The 17,527-nt window shown below is 38.5% G+C and overlaps 2 protein-coding genes across 3 annotated transcripts in view; one reads left to right on the forward strand and one right to left on the reverse strand.

Moving 5' to 3' along the window:
• LOC134752117 (syndetin) overlaps nucleotides 1-17,527 on the reverse strand; it is a 64,529-nt gene that overhangs the window by 9,789 nt on the left and 37,213 nt on the right. The window lies entirely within an intron of this gene.
• Nucleotides 408-13,837, forward strand: LOC134752172 (uncharacterized). Of its 2 annotated transcripts, XM_063687782.1 has the most exons (6): nucleotides 408-657; nucleotides 4,547-4,861; nucleotides 5,915-5,953; nucleotides 6,966-7,007; nucleotides 9,230-9,400; nucleotides 11,146-13,837. In XM_063687782.1, exons 1-5 carry the CDS (start codon nucleotides 473-475, stop codon nucleotides 9,396-9,398), a joined length of 750 nt encoding a protein of 249 aa, XP_063543852.1. In that variant the 5' UTR covers nucleotides 408-472; the 3' UTR covers nucleotides 9,399-9,400; nucleotides 11,146-13,837. The 2 variants fall into 2 exon arrangements, with proteins under 2 accessions (XP_063543852.1, XP_063543853.1); XM_063687783.1 differs by lacking the exon at nucleotides 6,966-7,007.

Here is a 17,527-nt window from a genome sequence, read left to right on the forward strand (position 1 = left end):
CACAAAGTTCCATCACTGTATCCTTTTTTGTATCAAGCCTACTCGTCCCCATCCACTCTTTTTTAGCGAATCCCTCATGCCATAATTCAATCTAAGAAAACGGAACGATACTACAGTATTGCCATTTTTTATTTTTTACAATTGGTCGCCGTACCTGCGTTAAGGACGCAGCTATAAGTTAGAACAAGAAAGATATATTTTGACCACACCAAGGTCGCGGTGCGGTAGTCTGTTACGCTTATAGATATATTTTTTATGTTCCACAGCGGTAGCCAAAGAGAATACTTGGAGAATACATAACATAGACCACTTAACAATCGTCGATTTCAATTTAGATACTTCGCATTGCTTCGCATAATCACATTATCACAATCTAGCAACATCACATCATCACAACACTATCTGTCAAGTCAACGTCAACAATAAAATAAAAATATAATATTTCACAAGGTGATCAAAGAACGTAATAAAGATGAGTATGCGCGAGGAAGATCGGCAGAAAAACAACAACTGTCCAAGCCGCGGTCTCGGCTTGGCGGCTGCGGCTCTAGGTGTTGGTGTTGGGGCTGCGCTGTACTACTTCCTCAGCAAGAAACCAGAAAACCCTGATGGAGAAGGCTCGACCACAGGCTGGTCCTGCGAGCAACCTCATACCTTGTGAGTTATAGTATAAGATCTATTTTACAACACGCTTCGCTTTCGCTTTTGAGCATGATTTCTGATAGTAATTTGCGTTATCTAATTTTAGTGTTTGACGTTCATTGCCTCGAGTTTAATTAGTAATTTAGATGTAATTAATAAACAATGATAATAAATGTGTGTTAACAAACGCACGTTAGTTATGTTAATGTTAATTTCACATCTACCCTACATTTCCATTTGTCATTATTATCTAAATATTGGTAATTTTTCTTCTCACCTTTTTATAATTTGTGTAAAATATTTCTTATTTGTTCAAAGTAACATACATTTTACATGAATATATTTTAGATTACCTATGTGTCTGGAAATTGTAATATCAATTGTGACGTTTTCAACCAAAATGTACCACATTGTCGGTTATCGATAAGGTTGATTCGTAATTGAAGCTATATGGAAATAGCACCTTACTGACAAGCAACAATAAGTACCTTTTTGGTTGAAAATGGCACAATTTGTTGCACTAAAACCTTGTTAATAATCAGATTCTTGAATGTTTTGTGTAATCCACAGGTTACCCAAAGTCTGCAGGCAGTTTCTTTAGATTTCTTTTCTTGTACTTATCCCTTACAGCATGAAGAATTTATTTTTGGATTTATTATTTAAAAACGAATTTTTCGGTGCATTTAAGCCCTCTAGAGGGACAAAAAAATACAAAAAAAAATCCTCCCCTCTCCCGACATTGTCAAAACCCACCCGCACGATCGTTTCATTCCGTCACGACCCCTAGTAAGAATTCTGGGATAACTGATACAACCCATTACTAGCAGTACGCCAAACAACTTTTTAATTTCAGCCGGTGTGGTTTTTAGTTCGGTACCATTCTTACGCATGTAGTAAAGATTCGTACATTCAGCACAGTTCTTAAAAAAATCATCATTGAAATAGTCAGAAAAGTAATCCAAAGGTGGGCGTACAACTCCAGAGGCCGGTTGAGGTGGGAAAGCATGATCTTTATTATCGTAAGCCATCTGCCTCCAAAGTCTAGCTCTGTGTGATGTCGGAGCTCCGGCCGAACTTCTCAATTGTGATCGATCGCGAACAGAGCGGCGGCCTCGGGTGGATGACGATCGACCTCGTCGAGTACCACGGTTACCTGTTATGATCCTGCTAGATGACCGACTACGACTGGATGTTGCAACTGGTTGAGGAGAAGGCGATCGTGGTAAGACATTATTATTTTGAAGAGAGCGGCTATGGTCTCGTACAGAAGATGCTCGTCCACGCTCTCTACCTCTACGGGGCCTACGAGTACTCTGACTGCGGTTGTTACATACCTGACCATGATTTGATGGCGATATCGATGTAGGTAAATCTAGAACTGGATCTTGAGAAAATGGGCTGGTCCTAGTAAACATCTCATTTTCGACGGAACGGCTTCTTCTAGTTGTTTCTATAACCGGTGTGTGGGTAGGTGACCGACTACGAATGGATGTTGCAACTGGTTGAGGAGAAGGCGAACGTGGTAAGACATTATTATTTTGAAGAGAGCGGCTATGGTCCCGTATAGAAGATGCTCGTCCACGTCCTCTACCTCTACGGGGCCTACGAGTACTCTGACTGCGGTTGTTACATACCTGACCACGATTTGATGGCGATATCGATGTAGGTAAATCTAGAACTGGATCTTGAGAAAATGGGCTGCTCCTAGTAAACATCTCATTTTCGACGGAACGGCTTCTTCTAGTTGTTTCTTTAACCGGTGTGTGGGTAGGTGACCGACTACGATGAAATGACAGAGGAGCTGCAAAGTCGGGTTCAGGGTCACTATCGTTAGAGCTAGTACTGCAATTATCGGCTTCTGTGTTGTTGCGTACACGGTTTTCAAGGTCAGACTCATCGAAGTCCGATACATTTCCGTCGCCGATGATTTCAGCCACCAAATCAGATGTTAAAAGCCCTAAACAAAACAAAACCATTCTTAGTAATACAATTTACATTTTTCACTTCCGTCACAATCGTGCGTTATAACTTTCGGCACGAAAAAATACCTAAAATATAAGTATGAGGACTAATTCATGTACACTATACAAAAGTAGAACGTTTACTTTAATTAAAAAACAACGCAACAAACTTAAAATACACAAACAAAATAATTTCGTAAATACCTACTTTTGGTCCGGCCGTCCGTCAGGTACACGTCCATGCTCAACGCTCACCTCGCCGGCGACTGACCTCCACACTGGCTCCGCGAGTGTTTAAAGTGAATAATAATCGAACGCACGATCGATCGGTTCCGTATTGACGCGGCAAACTTGATTATTTTTAAAACTATATTTTTTTAAAGTTGAACGCACGATCGTATTAGCCTGTGCTGTAAGGGTTATGTAAAATCTTAAGTTGTGGATTTATGATATCTATGTCTGTGTTATACCTATGGTCTATATGTGACGTTTTCAATCAAAAGGGACCACATTGTCGCTTACCATACGGACGAAAATTGCTTGTATCTTTATACGAAAAACCTGTCAGAGCGTCCTTGTGCCAAGCGACAATGTGGTACCTTTTGTTTGAAAACAACACATATCTTTAGGTAGCTAAATAAATGTAAACAATGTGTTTTTACATTTTCGGGTACTTGAAACATTTAAAATTTTAAAACTAACGGGACTTAATCGCGTAAAAACTTCGTTTATTTATGGCCTGACGTTTCGAACGTGACGTTACGTTCGTGGTCACAGGCAGACTGGCAAGGAATTGTATCAACATCTTCTTGCTGCGCGGGTTTTGCGAACTACCCACCCACACTTGATCTTGATTATTAACTCCGTGATCATAGCAGCTTTATTGTTACGAATAATATTTGAAATTAAAGATTGAAATAATGTAATTTTAAATATAAAATAATTACATATTATCAAAGATAGATATAACTCCGTAATATCCTCTTTGATATTATGTACCCACTACCTTAGCTAGCGTAGCTCTTGACCAGTGTCCGTGTATGATTCATATTCGCATAGAGTTAGACCAAGAAAAGTCTGCAACGATTTTGATAGCATACCTAGTGCAAATGTTATTTATACGTCATAATTTCATAGAAGTGTCACATTTAAAATAACACTTGTACTGCGTGTGCTATCAAAATCATTGCACTTTTCTTGGTCTAACTCTATTTTACCTTCATACAAGGAAAAACAGTTTGATTAACTTTCATTTCATCTCAAGTTAATTATCTGCTTAACAAAGAATTTAAATAAAAAGTGTGCAATATATTTATCAGTACGGTTTTTACTCACTATTATTAATAATAGTGAGTAAAAACCGTACTGATAAATATTTTGAAATATGTCTCACGATAGTTTAAGTGTGCAATAGTTTGACTTCAGCAAAAAAGTGTAAAATATGACGTAAGAAGTACTAAAAAAATAAGTATAAAAAAAGTTAAGGAAACTGCCTGTGCTTTTGGAAATATTCACTTATTAAAGGTTGTGGCATATATGTGACGTTTTCAACCAAAAGGTACCACATCGTCGCTTAAGTTGATTTCTTATTGAAGCTATATGGAAATAGCGCCTTACTGACAGGCGTCAATAAGTACCCTTTTGGTTGAAAATGGCACATATAACGTTATATTTCCTACAATGAACACATTCAGTTGTTTTGTAAAGGGTCGTTTTTCATGATTCTACAGAAGTTAAACAAACTACCATTTTATTGCGTGTTTTTTATTAATCACGCATTTTTTTTATCCCTGCATACTTGGATGTACATATTAACAGTTAATATTGTATTATTAATAAAAAAAGCACTTACATTATTATTTCCTAAAATGACCCTTACAAAATAATGCTATAGTATGCACCTATCACACCCATTTTCACCTCGCCCATACCATTATCACTAGCAACTTTCTATCGGACGATACCGACATCGACACAAGCATGGAGAACAACTGCAACAATTCAACCACCTCCTTCGAAGACTCATACACCACCATCTCAGAGACTACCACCACTGACACCAGCATGCACTCTGACTCGGAGGACTCTTATATCAATGTGACACCCAACTTAGAGGAGTCCCTCTCCGAGGACGAATGGGATGTGACTGGGTCGTTAGATATTCCGAGTGAAGAGGGAAGAATCAGTATCAGCGTGTCGCCGACTTGGGGCTTTGGAGCGCTTTTTGGCCTTAGACCTACTGAGCGGAGGCTTATAACGTAAGTTTGCTCGTTTCTTATTGTATTTCCGTTGAGTGGCGCGCATATTTTTTTTTAAGTCATTTAGCTATAAGTAAGTTTATCATATCTAACTTAGTTTTGGCACGTTATTTATCAGTAACTAGTAATTTTGCTCTTTTTAAAGAGACCTTTTCTAGCGAAATTATAGGAAAAATATACCTATATGTATATTCGACCTATCTTCTTTTTAGGGTTCCGTACCCAAAGGGTAAAACGGGACCCTATTACTAAGATTCCGCTGTCCGTCTGTCTGTCAGCAGGCTGTATCTCATCAACCGTGATAGCTAGACAGTTAATATTTTTACGGATGATGTATTACTGTTGCTGCTATAACAACAAATACTAAAAAAGTACGGAACCCTCGGTGGGCGAGTCCGACTTGCACTTGTCCGGTTTTTTTTGTACCCATAAGGAGGCGTATAGCGACATCTACCGGAACTCGTAAGAATATTACAACTTAATGGCGCCGAAGTCCCAATCCTAAGTAATTTTGAAAAAGCAATACTTAATAAACCGCTACCCCCCGATATACAAAAGAAAAGTAAAAAATACCCAGAAATTTTAAAGAATAGCGGATTGTATGACTAGGGAATAAGACGATCCATTTAAGGCGAGGTGTGCATATAGATAGCTACCCGAGCCGGAACGGCGAGGGTCCATAGGCACAGAGCGACGTTAAAATGGGTATTATTACCGAGTTATACACTCTACTTTTCACTTTGAATAAAAAAACAACAGGTAGGTACTTATTTTATATTTTATGAAACAATTGGTGTAATTTTTAATATGTAGAGCTATGTTTTTCCCGGGTTTGTATTCTGAGTCAATTGGGGAGGCGAAAGAGGTATTTCGGGCAGATTTATTGAATTTTAATTCGATTCGGGAGTAAATGTAGGCGAAATCAAAAATTTGTATACATATTTTCCCTAGGGACTAAAATGCGATTTTTGCCCCGCTTTGCAGGTCTAATATGAAGCACTTTTAGAGCATGAGAAGTGAAAAGTTCTTTATGTATATTTATGTTATTTACAGATCACAAGAGGAGCGGGACATTTTGCGCGCGCAGGCGTTGTAAGCATTTTTTTAACCTGGTAGTAATCGTAGTTTTAGTATCGCCGCTATACTTACTCAACCTCGTATCTGCACACTCGTTTGATGACAAAAACACCCGTATTCCGAATGAAAGAAAAGCGACATTTCCATCAAATGATTGTTGCAGATATGAGGTTGAGTAAGTATACCGACGGTATTGAATAGAAGGGGTTAGTTTGGGTTCACGTTTAAAGCAGTATGTTTTTTCAACCCATGTAATTACCATATGTACAGTGAGGTTCGAAATTGCATGGAGAGATGAATCTTTGCGAGGTGCATGTGTGGGTCGTATTGTCCGTTCGTATGTCTGTCAGGGCTCTAAGATATCAAGAACCGTTAAGTGAGGCTTAGATTAGCAAGAAATTGCATGCAATTTACGTTACATTGCCGACTACTAAGGTAAACTGTAGTCAAAAGTTTGATCATATACCGCAATGTAATAAAAATAGGGGATATTACTGCAATGTTCTGCCCCCAGAGTGCAGCACTAGCCTTTTTAGTAAACCATAGAGTAACTTATACATACTGTACCTTTAACAGGTTTTTGACAAGTTTTCAGATATAATAAAATATAAATAATAAAATAAATAAAAAAATCGGAATCTGAAACTTCTGCCTCTTTATCGCTCGAATAAGCAAGAGTGACAAAGATGTTAGATAACGAAATTTCGATTTTCTTGTTTTGCGATAGACCCTCAGATTGTGGTAGTGGCGCCACTTACGCAGAGTTTCACGTAATATTCCCTATTGCATGAATTCAAATTCGGCCGCACCCAAACTTACAAGATTTTATTTTCGGCAGTGTTCTATGGAAGTTTCGGTTTGGATTTTGGTATAAAGTCATGTTTCGCCGAAGGTAAATTTTTGCCCGAAGCCAGAGCAAAACCGAACCTTCGGTTTCGGCGAAAAATCCGGTAGTGGGCTTTAAGAGATCCTAGATTAAACTAAGGCTCAACATAATGTTATCTATTATGGTTATTATTTATTTCAGGTCCGAAGAAGAACAGATAAAGTTCCTTAACGCGCAGAAATTGTAAGACTGCGTGTTTTGCAATGCATGTTTTGTTAATTTAACTACGTAATATGACTAAGTTTATTTGTTTTATAATTATATGCGTATCATTAAATAATGTCGACAGTATAGTCCGTTATATTGGTAAATAGTTAGTTATACATATATGGTATTTTCTATGAAAAAGGGACCTTATTGTCGATGGCGCTTACGCCATTATAAACGATGCTCCGATATAAATACAATGCCGCGAGACGCTGCGTGGTGTAAGCGCCATTGACAATAAGGTCCCTTTTTATAGAAAATACCACATATAAGGGTGTTTCATTCATGGGTCAGTGAGGGAAAATCAGAAAGCTTTAACTAGTTGTGTCGAAACATTTTATCTAAACAAAACTTTCTGTAATCGGCGCGGCGAATGATGATTCCTATGACAGTTCATTTTTGTATGGAGTAACTGTCAATGTCAAATGTTTTTCGACTTTTTTTGGTATTTTAACACATTTTTTTATTTAGAAATGTAACAATTAAGTAATAAAAAGACGGTGAAAACCTATTTCTTCAATTATTTTTTAAATAAAGTCTATCCAAAAGCTAATTGGCGGAACTTTCATAGGAATCATCATTCGCCGCGCCGATTATATGTCTTTTATCATTTCTTTTTTTCCCTTACTGCCCCAAGAAACTTTAGTTGAAACATCTTGTATACCCTCCTAACGATCGGCGTCCTACACGTACACAGGTCCCATTAAAAAATTGACTTTAATGTCAACTTAGCAGAGTTAAATTTAGATTAGCAAATTTTGATACCAAGCCGTTAGGCCGCTTCCCCACGTGGCGGCGCCGTATCGGTGCAGTACGCAGTATTTCTTCCTGATTGGCGCGCCCGACTCCGCGCCATCTCCGCGGAACGCCAATCAGGAAGAAATACTGCGTACTGCACCGATACCGCGCAGCCAAGCGGCCTTAGGAGGACAGAGCCTATATAAACAGCATAGGTAAACAGCGAATTGTACAGCGTGCACGGCTGAGAAATGTTGGGCGTCATGACTGAGTGATAGTGATTAGTGACTGGTGTCATTTTGAGTACGTACGGGCGCGGCGCACACCCCCCCACTTCCTCGACTTCCGAATGCACGGAATTCCTCCGAATGCGCGCGGACAGTATCTGTACGAGTACTAAATGCCATAATTTTAAATATATTTGAGACATTCTATAATCGCATGTTGGTTGTTGCTTTATTGTACATGACAAATATTCAAGACTAAAAAAGGTATTATGAATAACGTGTAACCGTTTTCATGTAAGTAGATCTTAGTGTACACAGGTGGTATTTATTAGTAGTAGGGTAGGATTATGTATTTATGCATGCTTTGCTGTTGCTTTTGCACTGAAATATTAAAACGTGTATAGAGTTAGACGAAGAAAAGTCTGCAGAGATTTTGACAGCACACGCAGTGCCAGTATTATTTATCATACATAGAAGTTTGTCAAAATCTCTGCAGACTTACTAATTTTTCTATGCTATTGCATAGTGTATGAATCAAAGATTTATTGCCCCTGACAGTATAAGATGTGTAAAGTAAAAAAAACCGTGCAATATGTGTTGTTAAACGTCACTTAAAATTATTTTAAACCGGGTCACTCACGTATTATTAAGTCGAATAGCTCGACATGTTTCGGTCCAATTTACGAGGACCGTCTTCACCTCGTAAATTGGACCGAAACATGTCGAGCTATTAGACTTAATAATACGTGAGTGACCCGGTTTAGAATAATTTAATATGTTTGAGTCTCACGGGAGTTTTATAGTTAAAAAAAGTCACTTAAAATCCAAAGCTACCGCACAATGTACGAGACTGCATAGCGCCATGTATACAGGGAGATTTTGTTATGTTCGGCCATAATGCCGAGGGGTAAATATGTAGATTATAGGTCATCCTGACCTATTTCCTATAAGCCCAACCCCAAAATCGCGAAAAAAATTGCAGTCCCATAGAAAACATGGTCATATAATACCCCGAAATATATGAGACAGTAGATTTCCTTTGCGCTTTCAAGGTTGGCCCCATAGTATGTTCAGTATGGCGTTCATATTCACCCCTCAGACACAACAAAATCACCCTGTATTAATTGCTAAAGTCGATGCACGAATTTGTCTTACACATCTACTATACAAGCAAATAATCTTTGGTCAAACAGGTTTCGATATTTCGATACCTAAAGCTAAACCACTTTTCAGCCGCGAACGCTCGTGGTCCCTCGAGGAGTGCTCCATTTGCTTCGAGATCATGCTCAAAGACCAGGACCTGACCAGCCTGCCGTGCGCCCACAACTTCCACTCGGCCTGCCTGGCGCCCTGGCTGGCGGAGCAGCAGACCTGCCCCAACTGCCGCAAGGCTGCCGAATGAAGGTGAGTGTTCTGTAGCTGCCGACAATTGTCACTCGGCCTGCCTGGCGCCCTGGCTGGCGGAGCAGCAGACCTACCCCAACTGCCGCAAGGCTGCCGAATGAAGGTGAGTGTTCTGTAGCTGCCTGGCGCCCTGAGCGGAGCAGCAGACCTGCCCCAACTGCCGCAAGGCTGCCGAATGAAGGTGAGTGTTCTGTAGCTGCCGACAATTGTCACTCGGCCTGCCTGGCGCTCTGGCTGGCGGAGCAGCAGACCTGCCCCAACTGCCGCAAGGCTGCCGAATGAAGGTGAGCGTTCTGTAGCTGCCGACAATTGCCACTCGGCCTGCCTGGCGCCCTGGCTGGCGGAGCAGCAGATCTGCCCCAACTGCCGCAAGGCTGCCGAATGAAGGTGAGTGTTCTGTAGCTGCCTGGCGCCCTGAGCGGAGCAGCAGACCTGCCCCAACTGCCGCAAGGCTGCCGAATGAAGGTGAGTGTTCTGTAGCTGCCGACAATTGTCACTCGGCCTGCCTGGCGCTCTGGCTGGCGGAGCAGCAGACCTGCCCCAACTGCCGCAAGGCTGCCGAATGAAGGTGAGCGTTCTGTAGCTGCCGACAATTGCCACTCGGCCTGCCTGGCGCCCTGGCTGGCGGAGCAGCAGATCTGCCCCAACTGCCGCAAGGCTGCCGAATGAAGGTGAGTGTTCTGTAGCTGCCGACAATTGCCAAACTTAAAAAATAAAAACAAAAGCTAGTCTTCTCGACAACGTAGAACTTGACGATGTATGATGTATGTATGCCACGCCACAAAATGGCATAACTGAACGATGCAATAGAACAGTTGTGGATATTACGCAATGTTTAATATATGTACATGTACTGTACATATCAATATTCCTACTCTACCTTAATAATACCTATTGTTTCTATATCACAAATATTTTTAATACCGATAATTCATTTTAGTACAAAAATTGTATAAAAGCAGGATGCTTTTGGGTTTGGGTAATGAAGTGGTAGTGGTAAAATAACTGTGTATCTAAATATATACTATATAGTATTACTCTCAACTATTTTAAACACTTGGGTAGGTATTGACGATACCTACACAAGTACACACCACTGGTATGATAAGAAATATAAATGATAAGAAGCTACATACAACAAGGGAGGCACTATGCAAGAATTACTAAACTATATGTATTCCACAACAATACAGATCCGAAAGAATCAATAGAACTATTGTGGAATATGCTATTAAGCCTAAACACATGCACATTTTTTTTAAGTTAATATCATCAGTCAATCAGGTTTGTTTTTTGGATTAAATGTCTATAGGGACATGGGACCCATTGCATTAAAGCAATACTAGAGTTAGAAATGATAGTCAAAGTCCGACAGTCGTACTTCACTTGCGAAACGCTCCTAACAAAACGATAACAAGACGTATCGGTCTAAGAACCCATCTTAGTATGGAAAACAAGAAAATTGCGATTTTGTCGGTGAAATATTGCGTTTTTTGTATAAAGTTGCTATACAAACTTTTTTTTAATAAAATGTAATGAATCGTATGGTACCTACCATTACTTTTTTCTTTTTGTAAGCAAAAAAAACGGAATTTCCAAATTTTCAAGTTCTGTATTTTTGTATCATTTCCATATATTGTTTTAATATCCACATTATAATGACTATGATATTACTAGATTTTGTTGTAAAATTCAACATGTGTCATCATCCCTATTCGTTATTTTTAAACATTTTTTATTTTCAGCTATTACTTCACGTTTTCTCATCGTGTCACTGAGGCGAGCGTGAGACAGGTCTCCGCGCAAAACAACGCATCTGCCAGGTTGGTGAACCTCTGAAGATACATCAAGATAAGCTAAACAAGCAATATTTCATCATAAGTACTTAAAACATCTAAAATTTTTACTGAAACATTCTTAAAACTTGACTACATTACTAGCAAAAAGTTAAAAAAAAAATAGCCTCGAAAGCCTAACCAAGCTAGCCAAGTCAAAACTTATAACTGTAAACAAGTAAACACGGATTGCGATGTTTAGAAGTCGCGGTAGTATGTTAGTTTGTATTGCAGTACAGTCCGAATCGAGATAAAAACACGTCAAAAGTATACCATTCGCTAATAGCTTAATATTTTATATTATCTTATCTTAAGAGGAAAGGGGACGGCGGCTTCTCCATACCAACGTCCCCATTTTCCTCTCTGGATATTGACATTATGGAAAATATTGTTACATAAACGTTTGACTAGATTTTTTGATTATTGGAAAAATTAGGAGCGAACAGATTTCATACAAATTTTTAAATACTAACTTTTATCATAATTAAAAATTCAAAAAAAATCCAACGTAGTGGCATAGCTGTTGCAATAAATTGTGTCAAAATATTTTCAATAATGTTAGTATCCAGAGAGGAAAATGAGGACTACGTTTGTATGTGAAGGCGAGGCGCGCGGGTCCTTTACTTTCGTCTTAACTAGTGTTAAGACTGAAAAAGGATTCCAGATTGGCAGATACTTTGGAGCGTTTTCATCCGCCACTATAGGGACCTTGCGCGTTGGAGGATCTGCCATCTTGTGGCCTGAATCGGAAACAAACATGTACATCGCCAAAGCAAGTGCTACCATCTACCGTTCTCGTAATTTTTTCTTGTGCATAGTAGGTTCTGCCATCTCGTGGGCTACATCGGAAGCATAAACTTCACATTTACGCCTTGCGCCAAAAATCTGGCGGCTCCTGTGCTGCCCCCTATAGTTCATCAACGCTGACTGTAACTATAGTTTCTTCTAGTAGTTATTTCATAGACGATGTTTCTCTCTACCAATGACATATTTAATTCGATTTTTTTTTTCTTCAGATGTCAGCCAATCGATATCATAAGATTACGCCTCTTTAAGTTCTCATAAAAATATTATATCATATCTATGACTAATACTAGGTGATTTTTCCTGTGAAACCTAACTATGACGGTCCTAATAACTACTATAGACGCAATATCATATTTACAGTAGCGGCAAAAAATCTATCATATAATCATATTGTTATTTTTTCGCAGGCAGGTATTGCGAAAATACGCGAAATTAGTATTGATTTATCAATAGTAATTTCGTTTTGTTTCTATTACATGGCCATGGGCCATGGCCCTATAATTCGTTTTCTAGCATTAGAAAGAAGATAAGCTTTCTTGACGTATCTTTTTATTGAAAAAAAAAAAACGAAAAATAAGTCACGGCAAATATATAACAGTTAAAATAAATCATATACGATCATTTACATTATTTTGCTTTCATAAGTAATAGTTACTAATTGTTTAAAAGCGGTTTTCGATAAATAGGCACGTCAAGATTGTTTATCTTTTTTCTAATGCAAAAAAAAACGGAGTACCTATAGAGAGACGAATTCTTTAGACATTTGAGGGTAGAATTTCAAAAGTTTCAAAACATCAAAATCGATTGAAGCCAGAACGATAGGGGACGGATCAAGGCAGTTTTTTATTTGGTTGGTTAACTAAAAAAATGTTTTAAGTACCTGAAAATGTAAAAAAAAAACTTTGTTTACTTATCTAAAGAAATACACTATGGACACATCACGTGTTATACGCGTGTTTTCTATTTACTTATCACAAGATTTATTTTTCGTGTTCTCGAGGTATTGAGCTTTTTTCCCGTCTCGACAGAGGACAAATTTCTCGAGATTTCTCGCCTCGAGAATTCTCGAGCAGAAACCCTACTACCCTACTAGTCTTTATATCATGTAAACAGTAATTGTATCATCATCACGACCATCTATATATACTTACGTCCCACTGCACGTGTCAACATAGGCAGCCACTTTAGCACAATGCGGATTGGATACTTCACACGCACCAGTTAATGTTGAAATTCTTATTTGAAAACAGCGAATCATACCAACAATAATTATTTTTAAAAATGTACCCCAGTTTAATCAAATTGTCGTTTTCATACGCCGCTATATTGTAAATTTCATCGAAATCTCTAGCCGTTTTTGAGAAATTAATAAAAAAATATGCAAATGTATCTGAAAAAATATGATAGATGATTTGCCACTACTGTATATTATTGTCTTTTAAAATCTAGTCATTGACTGTGTAGTTGACGGTTTTTGTAACTACAAGGAAAATTCTCACCACTAAACTAATTTGTGTAAAAAATGTATATATTTAATGTTTTCGATTTAATATTTCAAGTAGAAATGAAATCTGCCATTAATATTTTAAACATAATGGCATGTTTATAAATGAGACGAATATGCTTTCTTTTTAATTGTTTTTTTTTTGCGTTATTTAGAATAGTAGTAATAAGTCTTATTGAGCAATGAATTTTAACCAATATGTAGTTTGATTATCATGAGAGAATGAGTTACGTTACGCAACTGTAAGAGTATTCGTAAGACATACAAAATTTCATATTCAATTCAATTAATTTTTTTTAATCATATATCATTTATTAAAACTTTATTTCATATATGTACGCACAGGGCCGGATCTAGGGTAGAGCGAGTGGAGCGGCCGCTCTAGGCGCCGGATGGCAAGGGGGGCCCAAAATACGGTTCGTTTTTGCGAAGGGCGCCAGAACCCGATTTCGTTCTACCCTGATCAATGACTCGGGCCAGCACTGTGTACGCAGTACGAATCCAAACAGTTTTAACAGTGTTTTCCTGCTAAAATTTCCTATAAAATTTCTGTATTCGTGGCAGTGACAACTTGGCAAAAATTATTAAATTTTTTTGCTTAAAAATTATTTGGGTTCTTTATGGGGAAAGGTGTGTTTTTAACTCATTTCTCATGTTAAATGAACAGCTTTACTATTAGTGATAATATTTGTGGATCAAATAAAATGTTATAAGATTTTACTCTTCGATAAATTTTAGGGATTTTAGATACTCGCACTCAATTATGAAAATGTATTCTAAGGCTTATGCACAAACGCTTAAGGTTCGATTTGCCGTGATAACATCGTTCGTCACTATATAACCTTAGAAACCTTCACATGAAGTCTGCTAGTGAAATCCTCAAGGTCATATTTTATAGTCAGTAAAAAGAGGATTGTGGCCTCGAAAGCTGACAAGTTTCTGATGTTTGATGACCGCTAATACTTTGCTTGTGATTTTACTCATATGAGGGTTCTTTCGTTTCTCTCACTCCGATACACAGAGTAATATCACAGAAACCCACATTTGTAGCGGGCAGACAATGTTACCATAGTGTTACAGTAACAGTAATATTTTGAAAATTGTGATTTTAATGTACTATATTACGTAGTTATTTAGTCGTAATATTGTCTCTGGCAGTGTAGGTAGGTTAATCATACCTATCAACTCTATACAGGTGATTTTGTCAAAATAATTTTGATATGTCTAGCCGACTGAGTATGGCTATACTGGGCAACTGAAATCCCGAAATACAGTGTTTTAAATGTATTTTCCAGGTTAACCTCACGGTAAAGGTCGCCGCGACAGAGACAAGCGACCGAGACAGAAGACCGCGACGGTAGGCAACATATAATCGACAGTTCGCGCTGAGACAAGGGACAGAGATAGGAGACGCTCTGTCTCTGTCTCGCTCGCGAACTGTCGCTTACATGTTGCCTACCGTCAAGTGACGCGTCGCGGTCTCCGGTCGCTGTCTTATTCTGTCTCGGTCGCTTGTCTCTGTCGCGGCGCGTACCTCCACCTTTAAAGGTCCCTCCACACTCATGCGCGAATCAAGGCGCGAAGCCGCGAACGCCGTGATTCGCGCATGAGTGTGGAGGGCCCTTAAGGTTCTTCAGTATGCCCTGTATATTCATCTCTTGATTACTGCTGGACAATAAAATCAACTTGTATATGTGTAATGGTAATTGTCTTATAGCTTCTACTTTGCCGGGGACAATAACATTTAAAATTGCTTGTAAATTGTCCATCCACAATTAGCATAGAAACTAAACGCTGTTAGATTTTTAAAATGTATATTTTTTCATAGATGTTATGTACAGTTGACTAAATCGAAAAACTGTAATTTGACTAACTATTACTACGAATTACTAATATCATCTAAATATTATATATTTTGTTTTGATAAAATTGTAAATTGTATAGATAGACGTAAATCAAATGAAGTATACCTATGATATAACTGATATAAGACCCAAAATTCTACAAGGTCAAAAAATAAGTGCATTCCCGTTGCCAGGGAGGTTTTGGGATTGTCCGATGTACTCCTCAATTAAGCTCTTCTGATGAAGAATGAAGGAACTCCAGGATGGTACTAATCTTCTTTTAATTAACTTAATAACTAATAGGAGTAATAGGTACAACTAACGTCTAGGTACTCGATAAATCTATGTAAAATAATTGATGTGTAGCCGCTTCGGCTGTATGGTGCAGTCTAAGGTCCCATTCGCACGAGAGCTTAAAAAGCGTTGCGTGTGTGACGCATCCATAAGAGCGAGAAAGAGATATCGCTTTCTCGCTTTTACTTATAGGTGCGTCACACACGCAACGCTTTTTAAGCTCGTGCGAATGGGGCCTAACTGTAGGTACGCGCCGACGCCGAACGGGAAGCCGTGACGTATGTGTGTGACGTCATGTGACGTCAACTGGTCTTCGCTGGTACTTATCTTGCGCCAACAGGGATTTTACTGAGCAACTTTTATCAACCAACCCCGAAATCGCGAAAAAATTTTAGCTGTTTCATACATTTTGGCTGTTCCGTTTTCTATGGGATGGTGAATTTTTTCGCGATTTCGTGGTTGGTCCCAAAGTAAAAGTTGCTCAGTATAATCCCAAAAGCTCCCTGGTAACGCACTTATTTTTTGGCCACCCTGTATGAAAATGTATGAAATTTCGTCGAGAGCGGCGTTTGAAAACATCAAAGCGAAGATTTTAAAAATGGTAATTTTTAATTAGAAAACCTTTTTTAATCGAGTGATATATTGTAGTCTGTGCGTAAAGAGAAGTCGTGATATATATGGGAAATAGGAAATGCAAACCGGTTTTTAATTGTATGGAAAAACCGGTTATTAACCGAAATTTCATACAAATAAAAACCGGTTTGCATTCCCTAATGAGAACCAACTCATTCTGAGACTCTTTTCTGCACAAACTAGTATGTATTTTAGCGAGGGCTTTTTAACATTCAGACTTTTTAGACATCGATATAGGTAAAGTACCTACTACAGATTGTTAGAAGAAGGCCCTCATACGGTAGGTATTTCCATAATTTCATGTGATAGGAGCTTTATTTATGTACTTATAGCGTTTTTGTTGACTGAGGCCTAAAAATGTAGATTGATTAATAAATGCTCAATTAACAATAATCGTCTTATTATTATTTGTATGTTTTTCTGTCAGTCTCGGAGGGCCTGACACTCTTTGATAGAGAAAGATAGTCTTATTGCGATTCCTATAAGAGGAAAGAGAAAATAGTGCCATGCTTTGTCTTTATCACCGACCGGGCAGTTTTTCATGGTCGGGTTATGTTATGGCATCATAGCAAGGAGGCGATGGTGAAATACCGAAATTTATAAGTGAAAGAGAAACTGTCAATACATGAATATGTCTTACTCTTACCCCTGGTCGCTCGGTTTCATGTCTAACTACTTGTATATACTATGTCCATTCTTTTGAGAGTGGTACTTATTTGACTCAATTATTTGGGCGCGCTCGGCCCACAGGTCACGCAGCTGCTTCGAGCAGTCATTAAAGGCACAATCTAGTGAGCGAGAAAGAGAGCGCGTCATAGGCACCATGCGTTAGAGAGGGACAGTCATTCATAATAATACCGAAATAAGTTTTTGGCAAAAATATCATTTTTTGTACAAGCTTTTATCGCTGACTGTACTTTTCTTTCCACGGGTAACTAATACTCATCGAGACAATTCTAAAAATCACAAACACAATTAGGTTGCGGTGTTTTATCACAGAGTTCCTATGGCCACCTCCTGTCTCCATCGTCAGATCAGCTCGATGGTACCATAATTAGGAATTAAACGAACTTACCTGTAAGTAAAGTTTGATTCTAATTATATGAGCTGCACAAACTTCGAAATGATGTAACTTAACTTGATAACTTGTAGTAGGCGCTTTCATGTCGCCTTCGATCATGACTTTGCCAGTTAATAACAAGCTTGTTAT

Source organism: Cydia strobilella, chromosome 24 (genome assembly GCF_947568885.1).
Source record: "Cydia strobilella chromosome 24, ilCydStro3.1, whole genome shotgun sequence".
NCBI classification, from domain to species: Eukaryota; Metazoa; Arthropoda; class Insecta; order Lepidoptera; family Tortricidae; genus Cydia; species Cydia strobilella.